Consider the following 10,413-nt stretch of genomic DNA (forward strand, 5'->3'; position numbering starts at 1 on the left):
TGACCTTACCTTTCCTATGAAAAGATATTCATTTTAATGTCTAAATATTACTTTTCATAACATATATGCACCGTATCAACTCATCTCACACATATATATATTTATGAGACGATCTCACAAAAGACATATTTTTTTTTCTAAAGTTGTTTTTTTTTGTGATTCTGACTAGCCTTGAATGGTCTGATCTCTTTATTTTTCTTCTTCTTTTTCATATTTTCCTCATGTAGCGACGCAAATTATCTAATATTTAAATTTTAAAAATCATAATTATAATAAAAAAATTCATAAAACTAACCTAATAATCCTGATAACATATATGTTAATTTGAATAACACAATAACATTAACATATATGATATATCTATATAGACATAGGAAAAGGTCCAATTGGCGGGAAAAGTAGCATTTCCTCTCCAGGCTCTTCCCTACAGTTTTATACAATTTCAACAAACTTTATTGGAATCACGTTTATTTGACTTGAAAGAAACAAGACCCAACCTATCAAAACACGATTTATATTTCTTGCTTTTATTTAGGCTCACTTAAGTATTTAAGTTGAAATATACATTTTGATTGTAATCCAATTTTCATATTTAATATTAATTTTTTAAAACTCTTTTACCAATCTACTCTTATTTAAATAACTTGTACAATTTTTTTTACCATACTAAAATCTTTATTAAATAATGGAATATGAAAAATTGTTTTATAATGTAACTTTCCTAACACTTTATTTCATCGGTGTAAGAACACACAAAAACCAATATACCTGAGACGAAGGAATATCAATTCACTCGTACACCCATCCCGGGATGTGCAGAATGGGTCTGATTAAATTTGTCAAAATTTTATTTATTCATGGTCATCTTTTCAAATCTTCATATATCAGTTTTACTGTTTAATATTATTTAATAAAAAAAATCGTCTTTAACAGCTTCAGAAGCCTAATCAATAATCAACAATGAAATAAATACATATAGAACAAAATTTTCAAATATCAAGAAGAAAAAAGAGAGAGCCTTGAACTCTAAACCAACTGCTATTTGTATTTAGGACCAATGATCTCAAGATTTCCCATGAACGGCCTCAATGCCTCGGGTATAATGACAGAACCATCCTCTTGCTGGTAATTTTCGAGCAGGCATATGATCATTCTAGGAACTGCACATGCTGTGGCGTTTAGTGTATGGACAAACTGTGTTGGACCCTTTTTCGAAGGAGTAGAAGATTCAGGACGATAGCGAATGCCTAGTCGTCTGCTTTGGTAGTCTGTACAGTTGGAGGCACTTGATATCTGTTCAATGAGTAGAATACATTAATCAAGAAACAGTCAAGATTCAGCCAAATTGGCAGGATTGGTTAAAAAACGGGATGTTACCTCACCGTACCGTCCCAATCCAGGCATCCAGGCTTCAATATCAAACTTACGATAAGCTGGTGCACCTAGATCCTCAGTTGACATGTCCATAGTTCTGGTAATATAGCACCATCAGCAGAAAAGTCGTTAATCTTGTAAAGAGGGAAAACAGCTACACAAGTTATGCAACAAAACAAAAACAACAGTCAGTTTGTTTTCATTTTTTCGTAGTGCCTTTTTCTTGTCAATGAATTTAAATGAAAGAAAGTTGGATACGCACTTAAAATGTAGTCCTAATGACGAGAAGAGCTCTTCTTCAATTTGAATAAGCTGTTGATGGAAGGAATCACTCTCCTCTGGCCTGCATAAGATGAACATCTCCACCTTGCTAAATTGGTGAACACGATAAAGGCCCCTGAAACCCAATTGAATGCAAGAAAATAATGATTACCCAGATCATGTCTGTATAATTTTACAAGCGGCAAGAACTAAAGGATTTCAATTATGAATTAACTTTGGTTGGATGCAATTTCAGAAACTTTTAACAAAAATTAAAACAAGTGAGGAGAAAAGTAAATAGTGTGTACTAAAATGTTCTCCAGAGGTCTTTGATATGACTTCCTCCAAGTTCATAAGGTGGTATTTTTTATCTTTACTTCCAGATTAATTCAGGCACAATTGCTTGATTTGGCATAGCCCGCCCAAAACTTCTATTTCTTGAAATTCATTCAAAAGGAATCCATCTAATATAGCACCGAGTCTCACAAAAATGGGTTACACAGATTGGACAGATTATTAAGCATAGGTATCTAATGCTTCAATATAATTCTAAGAACAAAATTTAAATAAAACTTGGACAAGAGAAAGCAAACAGTGATGAATATTTTCTATTAAATATACCAAATGACCATAAAAGCTAAAGCCTATGAAAAGAGGGAAAGACAAAAATCAAGAGGAAAAGAAAACAAAGCTTAAAAAAATCAATACAGCACCCACACTATACATAATCATATAACCTAAGCAAAAGCTTTACCTTGTTGCAGCACCTGCAGCACCAGCTTCTGTGCGAAAGCAATGAGAGAAAGCCGCATACTTTAAAGGCAATGATACCTCTGAAAGAATGGAGTCCATATGGATTCCTCCCACTGGAATCTCTGCAGTACCTATGAGGCATTGATCACTACCCTCGATTGAATAAACCTACAAGAGTTGGTCGCACATATCCATAAAAACCAAAACAATGTAGATCGATCTGAATTTTCATATTTCAAGCATCTTTTACATACCAATTAACTGAAAATCAGCCAAAGATATATTGAAAAAAGGGTCATCACATTTCAGCATTCTGACTGAAATGTAAGAGTTTGCCTTCTCATGATTTCTTGCAATGGCCATCAAACCGTAAATGGGCATTATGATACAATACAGACAAGGCTTGTCAACTAACTTTAAGACCAAGTGAGGGCCTTTCCATTAACTATAACATCAAATTTGTAAAGGCTGTTGCGATTCTCAAATATATTTTATTACATTAAAAGGTGTTATGATATACGTGGCAGTAGATTATTCAAAAGTTGTCAGGGAAAAAAAGATATCCGGACTATGTAAAGGTGAAGAAGACTCAAATATTGCCCAATATGAAGACTAGTGTTCTATTGCAAGAATTGGCACCTGAGTGTTTGTTCCTCTGGGCTGGAAACCACATTTCTCTACAACAGAAGATCGGACAATTTCTGGTGTTGTGAGAGGTATAAAGCCTCTTTTCATGACTTCTGATACTGCCCAGTTCACGAGGCCCATCTCAAGCATAACTGCTTCATTCTTCAAGTAATAAAACTTCGAACCGCTCACCTGTAAAAGATCCGACAGATACATGCATATGGTAATATTAACTTGAAAGTAGGAAAATCACCGTGGAACCATCAGATGCAGTTTGTACTTCAACGATTAAAACTAAAGTTTCAACTAAGAACTGAAGGTTCATAGAGAGCTATTTTGAGCCACACATAATTAACAGATAGAGGCAAACTGACAAAGGTCAAATCAAGGATGGATCTATTGAATGAGCGGGGGACTTTATTATTCAACCAAAAACTTCATACAACAATTTTTTTAAAAAATATATTTTTTTATTTCATGTAATTTCCCTTCTGAGGCCTTTCTTTTTAACCTATGTTTCATAAGCATCTTTTAAGTGCACACAGCCCTCTAGCACCTTCCATGAGTAAACTCTTTACTCTGGGTTTAGATTATTTGTCATTATTTTATTCACCAAGTAGTCCAGCATCATGTAAGAAGTTAACCCAAAAAATTAATAATTTAATGAGGGGAATCAAATTTGAGATAATTAGCTGACACCCACCAACTTGGCACCTAATCAACAGGTGAATGAGTGAATTAGCTTCATATTCAAACATTTGAACTACATGATTAAAGAGGTTACCTCCGCTGCAGCATCAAAATCAAATAAGTCCAATTCTTTTCCAAGCTGGACATGATCCTTGACAGGGAAGCTAAACTCACGAGGCTGACCGACCTGCAACCATGAAATGATAAAGTTAGCAAATAGAGAGCAAGCGGGACAGGTGTGATCGAGCAATTTAATGCAGAGGAAATACCAGAGCACGAAAAATTACCACTTTTCTCACAGTAGAACAATCTTCTCCGCCTAATGGGACATCTGGATGTGTCATATTTGGCACACATTGTGCTTCCTGCTGAATTTCGTCTGTAAGTTTAAGAAGGTTTTCTTCCAGGGAAACAAGCCCTTCCTTGAGATTCTTACCTGGATAAACATACTTAGAATGAATAAATGGAATCCTAGAATCCAGTATTTCAAATACAATAGCAATGCAATAGGTTATGTACCGTACCTTCTTCTATGAGTTTCTGACGTTCTGCAGGCTCCAGCTTTCCTTTCATCTTGTTTGCAACTGCATTTCTCTCTGCGCGAAGTCTTTCGACTTCCTGCTATCTGTGAGCAACAATTAGCTAAAGAAACTAACCTATCATAATGTCACAAGCTAATTATCCATTTGTTCAAAATAGTTGTTTGTTATATCATATATGACATAGTTCATTCTAAAAAAACAAAAACAGGATTTTTTTTTTGGACTACTAATCCCCCATTAGCATCAGAGAATTCGTGACATGCAAGGACTTATGAAGCATGTGAAATCTATCATCATCATATTTTCAAGATACAGTTTATAAATTTCTGCCCTGCAGTGAATGCATGAAAAATAGAACGTTTCATATTACTTTGAGGTAAAGCTGCCGCCTGCCAATATAACGAAAAGAAAAACACTCGGGCATGCATGTACAGGAGAAACGAGGGGAACTGGACTTGATCATATATCGGTAGCACAATGATATTCACAGAGGAATAAGTAACAACACATAAAAGTTGCGTAAAATGCAGGTCTACTTGTTCACAGTTCGCCTGTGAATGTCATTGTGCTACCGATATATGAAAACACATAAAAGTTGTGGAAAATGCAGGTCTAGGGAAAGAGTAGAGTATTTCAGATATTTAAAGTTGATCGCATTTAAATACAAAAAGCAACCGACAAATGTATTTCTTAGGTCGTAAAAAGGGAAAATTTAAGCCAGGTCTAAGCTTAAGAAAACCAACTGTTTGATCATCATCACATTGCATAAGATTACTGCTTAACGTGTGGAACCCTTTTACAGGTTAAAATACCGAAGAAATAACTTTTTTGGATTGTATCTATTTGCCATGCACATGAATCTCATAAGTTTGTGGCTATAAGTTCAAAGGAAATTCAAAATTTGTAAAGTGAAGCTTATCCTCCAGAGCATACACCTAGAAGCAACTGGGGAAACATGAATAGCTGGCACAGATAACTTTAAGACAAAGTTGCTGTTGAAATTGCAAGGAAGAATGAAAAATGGAAACTTGACCTTTTGAGCATTCAATAAACTATCATAAAGCTGAAGAACAAGATCAAGATTAGCTTGTGATTTGCGATTCTTGATATTGGCCGCAACTGCCTCCTTGTTCTCCCGCATCCACTTGTAATCAATCGCCGCTTTCCATTGAGACACCTTCACTTCTATTAATCACCAAGACCCAAGATCAAAAAATGCAAAAAAACAAAAACAAGGCATACAAATTGCTGTGAATACACATGAAACTCGGGAAAACTACAGTTCTGAGCTGAAATAAGATCACCGTGAGTCTGGGACCCAATATGAAACAAAAATAAAGATAAAAATATAAAACAGGAAAGTAGATATCATTGAAAATTATTAAAGAAACAACTAAAAGGCACCAGAATTAACAGTGAACAAACTTAGTAGAGTTGGAGGAACGTAAATTCACCCTTAACATCATCTGGGCTGGTGACATCGGAGGTTTTAGTAGCTAGTTGAGGAGCAGCAGAGGCGTAGGCTCGTGCTCTAGCATGAAGCGGAAATGAACGCCGCCGGAAGTGGTACGGGATCAAGAATTTGGAAATTTGGGAAGAATTGGTGAGGGGTTTGAGGAGGGAAAATGGATATAATTTGGACGCACAAGATTGAAACCCCATTGATGCCTCCTTATCTCTTTATCTTCATTTGTTCTGCTTCTTCTTGAAGAGGATGGATGAAGGCTGCTCGATAAACCCTCCTGTTTTTCAGAAAATTTTCAAGATTTTTTTTTTTTTTTTTAAAAAAAAAACATTTTATAAAATTTCATATTTAAAAAAGAAAAAGAAAAAATCATTATCACCATACTTTTTTTCTTAAAAGTTTCTTAAATTGATTGAAAATTATCTTCGAAATTGTAAGATTTTTGAAATATTTATTTAACTTAATCACGAAATAAAAAAGTTTATTCTAAATTTAATATTATCATATAAAATTTTGATTAAATAACTCAAAGTTGTAACAGAAATAATACATTTTATAAATTATTTATAACAAGTTAATGTTCAGAATTTTTATTGCGTGCTTTTTTTGATAAATAACGATATTAGTTTTGACGGTTGTTTTTATGTTGTGTTTTTCGTAAATAACGATATTAGTTTTAGACGGTTATTTCCAAGTTGTATGTATAGTTTTTTTCTTGTTCATTGTAGATTGAACTTTTGATCAAGAGAATATTGATATCCAATTCTGCCAAATTTCCTTATTTTTAACATTATATCAAAGAAAGATTATTGCATAAAATCTTTAGAATAGCAGAGAACAAAAAAAAAAAGCATGTCTCTCTATTAAAAAGAAATGTAGAGCAATGATTGTTAACAAAAATTGAAATAGATTGTCATTTGGTTCGGAAAAATGTATCAGAAAAATTAATGCATAGCTTATGCAAAAAAATGAACAATCGACGGATATTTTTACAAAGACTCTTACATATTTATTATTTATTTCACAATATGTGAGCGACACCTTATTATTCTTACATACTTATTTATTATTTATGCTTGAAATGTTAAACATATACCAAACCTGAGGGGAGCGTTGAAAATTATTATCGTGTGCCTTGAAGTCGTATTTTTATTCATGATAGATATAACTTTTGATTAAGAAAAAATGAATTTAATTCTCTCAATTTCCTTAGTTCGTAACAGTTAGTTTAGTTATTTAAGATTAAAAGAAAAGGTTGTCTGAGTATAAATAATAAATTTAAGTTTGAAACAAATATTAATAATGAATATTTATTCTTTTACTTGTATTTTCTACAATATCCCTGAAACTTTTATTAAGAAGAAAAATAAAATAGCATCATATTTAAATAATAAATCTCCGTCATTTTTAATTAATATGAACTTAAAAAAAATTTATTTAACGATGATTTTTCTATTAAAGTTCGAATTATTTTTCCCCTTTAACTCGAAATTGGCTTACGTTCTCCTTTAACTCGAAATCCCCTTAAAAAAATTACTACTATGTATGTATGTGTGTGTATATATATGTATGTATGTATGTATGTATATATGTGTGTGTACACATTACTAGCAAAGCACATATGTAACGAACTTAATTACACTATTAATATTTATCGTAAATTTGCAATTTAATATAGAAAGATAATTTTTTCACAAATTATTCAATAACAAATATTATTGATTTAGTTTTTCAATCATTTTCTTGTATGATTTTTGAATATTTTAATATCTTTTATTTAATTTTTAGTGCTTCTTTCTTCAATTAAATTCAGCAATCTTATCACCATATCTACTTTCCATGTTTTTTTGTCTTCAGATTTTATTTTGATTAATCTATTTGATGTTTTCATGCTTTTTCCTATGGTCTTCTTATTTTGTTTATCTGACTCGTTCAGGCTTTGTGTCTAACTTCATTTTATTTTTCTTGTTTTTTTGAACTCTCACTCGGTTTTTCACATATTATATTATATATATTATATTTATTTTGCATTAGAACCATGACTAAGTGTATGAATTAATTATTAATGAGAAAGAATCTACGCTTGAATTTTGAAATATAATTAATAGAAAAAATTGAAAAAAAATGGAGTGATAAAAATAGATGTAATGTATATATTAATTTTAAAATTATTGATATAATTACATGATATAAAAATTTTGAAAAAATACATGAAAATTCAATAGCAGAAAATTTATTAGAAGAAAAAACTCTCACGTAAAGGATGTAGATAAATATTTTATTAGAGAGACAAAATAAATTCAAAATAATTTATCATCGGAAATTGAGGCCTTATGCCTCCAAGCTTTGAATAAAGTGTCGGAACCTCATGAAAAGTTCACTACTCGTTTTTCTTTAACATGTACTAGAAATTTTTTTCCTAAATCATTCGGCCGAACATCATACATATATATAGAAAATATTTTGCATCGTTTAAAAATAAACTCACCAACTAATTATTTAAAATCTCAAAAATGCAACTCAAAACATGGAAACGTAAATCGTCAACCATACCTAAAACTAGCATTTTTCGAAATAAAGCATGAACATCGTAATCCCTCAAAATCTCTCAAAAGCATCATAAGTCATAAAATCTTTAAAATAAACTTAAATCATAAACGTAATTTTGCGGAAAACTGTCAGCAATATGAGCATTAAATGGACGAGTCAACAAAGGTTGGCATTTTTGACTCAGATAGAAAGGAACGCGTTTTATACGCGGTAGAATGCGTTCAGATGGAACGCGTTTTTAACGCATTTTCACACTGACAGGAAGTTCTATAAATAGAGTTTCATTTCTTCATTCTGAAATCATCCCTTCTTCGAGTTTTCTCTCATCTTATAATATTCTATAATATTTGTGAGGTATTTGTTCTCCTGTATTAAGAGAGTGTGTTCTCTTTGGAAACATAATGAGTGAGTTGTACACCACAAAATATTATAGTGGAAATTCTTTTCATCTTGCTCGTGGTTTTTACCCTAATAATTTTTAGGGGTTTTCCACGTAAATCTCGGTGTCCAGTTTATTCTTTATTTTCGAGTTTATTATCTCAAATTACCGCAAGTGGGACCAACAAGTGGTATCAGAGCCTTGGTTTAAAATTTCTTAAAATTCTGAGTATGCTCTGTGGTTGCAGCCTAGACTGATCTTCCATATCAGAAAAGATTTTTTGAGATTTTTTTATTTAAGGCGGGATTATTTTGTTCAGTCTACTAAATTGCTGTAGACATAATGGCGGGAAGGTACGAGATAGCAAAGTTCAACGGAAGCAATTTTATGCTGTGGAAAATAAAGATACAAGCAGTTTTAAGAAAGGAGAATTGCTTGACGGCTATTGGAGATAGACCAGTGGAGATTACGGATGATGGAAAGTGGAATGAGATGAACGACAACGCTGTTGCCAATCTACACTTGGCTATAGCAGACGAAGTATTGTCAAGTATATCTGAGATAAAAACAGCAAAAGTTATCTGGGATACTTTGACAAAGATGTACGAGGTCAAGTCGCTACATAACAAGATTTTCCTAAAGAGAAGACTTTATACTCTTCGGATGGCGGAATCCTCATCGATGACCGACCATATCAACACACTAAATACTCTATTTGCTCATCTCACTTCCATGGGGCATAAAATAGGAGAAAATGAACGTGCAGATCTTCTACTTCAAAGTCTACCAGATTCATATGATCAACTTATCATCAACATAACCAACAATATTCTTATGGGCTTTTTAAGATTCGATGATGTCTTAACTGTGGTTCTTGGTGAAGAAAGCCGGCGCAAGAATAAGGAAGATAGGTTGGTAACCTCGAAGCAGGCAGAGGCTTTACCGATGATAAGAGGAAGATTTATGGACCGTGACTCCAGTGGGAGCCAAAGACGAGGTAGATCAAAATCGAGAAGTAAGAAGAAAAATATTTACTGCTTTAAATGTGGCGGTAAAAGGTACTTCAAGAAATAGTGTACGAGTATCGAGAAGAGCTCTCAAGGAAATGTGGCCAGTACTTCAGGCAGTGGTGAAATTTTATTCAGCGAAGCAGCAACTGTTGCAGAAGGCAGACACAAATTTTGTGACACATGGATTATGGATTCAGGAGCGACGTGGCACATGACGTCTCGGAGAGAATGGTTTGACCATTATGAACTAGTTTCAGGAGGATCTGTATTCATGGGAAATGATCAGGCCTTGGAAATCGCTGGGGTCGGTACTATCAAAATTAAAATGTTTGATGGCATCATTCGCACCATACAGGAGGTACGACATGTGAAAGGACTGACGAAAAATATTTTGTCCTTGGGGCAATTGGATAACATCGGGTGCAAAACTCGTATCGAGAATGGGATCATGAAAATTGTTAAAGGCGTGCTTGTGGTTATGAAGGAGGAAAAGGTTGCTACAAATCTGTATGTACTTTTGGGAGAAACACACAAAGAGGCAGAACTAGCTGTTGCATCAAATGGTTCAGGAGAAGAATTAACAGTGTTATGGCATAGAAAGCTCGGGCATATGTCAGAACGGGGGTTGAAAATTCTCTCAGAACGGAAGCTGTTGCCGGGACTTACAAAAGTGTCACTACCCTTTTGTGAGCATTGTGTTACCAGTAAACAACACAGATTAAAGTTTGGCACTTCTACTGCCAGGAGCAAAAGCATATTGGA

General features: G+C 33.4%; 1 protein-coding gene across 3 annotated transcripts; it reads right to left on the minus strand.

The window, feature by feature from the left end:
* Positions 1 to 866: 866 nt before the first annotated feature.
* LOC140973249 (serine--tRNA ligase, chloroplastic/mitochondrial) lies at positions 867 to 6,003 on the minus strand. Of its 3 annotated transcripts, none has more exons than XM_073435910.1 (10): positions 5,702 to 6,003; positions 5,281 to 5,432; positions 4,230 to 4,323; positions 3,993 to 4,141; positions 3,800 to 3,892; positions 3,028 to 3,207; positions 2,390 to 2,556; positions 1,637 to 1,771; positions 1,383 to 1,471; positions 867 to 1,293 (listed from the first exon to the last, which is right to left on the minus strand). In XM_073435910.1, the coding sequence occupies exons 1-10, from the start codon at positions 5,907 to 5,909 to the stop codon at positions 1,229 to 1,231; spliced, it is 1,332 nt and encodes a 443-aa protein (XP_073292011.1). In that variant the 5' UTR covers positions 5,910 to 6,003; the 3' UTR covers positions 867 to 1,228. The 3 variants fall into 3 exon arrangements, with proteins under 3 accessions (XP_073292011.1, XP_073292010.1, XP_073292012.1); XM_073435909.1 differs by having other exon boundaries at positions 1,378 to 1,471; XM_073435911.1 differs by having other exon boundaries at positions 1,378 to 1,471; positions 4,230 to 4,330; positions 5,281 to 5,429; positions 5,702 to 5,926.
* Positions 6,004 to 10,413: the final 4,410 nt, after the last annotated feature.

The sequence above is a fragment of the Primulina huaijiensis genome, chromosome 3 (genome assembly GCF_012295235.1).
Source record: "Primulina huaijiensis isolate GDHJ02 chromosome 3, ASM1229523v2, whole genome shotgun sequence".
In the NCBI taxonomy this organism is placed as follows: Eukaryota; Viridiplantae; Streptophyta; class Magnoliopsida; order Lamiales; family Gesneriaceae; genus Primulina; species Primulina huaijiensis.

Coding starts and splice junctions, on each gene's coding strand:
- LOC140973249 (XM_073435909.1), bottom strand. CDS start 5,909: ATGGGGTTTCAATCTTGTGCGTCCAAATTATATCCATTTTCCCTCCTC. Junction 2,557..3,027: donor CCAGAGGAACAAACACTCAG/GTGCCAATTCTT, acceptor CAACTCTTGTAG/GTTTATTCAATCGAGGGTAG. Junction 1,294..1,377: donor GATTGGGACGGTACGGTGAG/GTAACATCCCGT, acceptor CTCATTGAACAG/ATATCAAGTGCCTCCAACTG.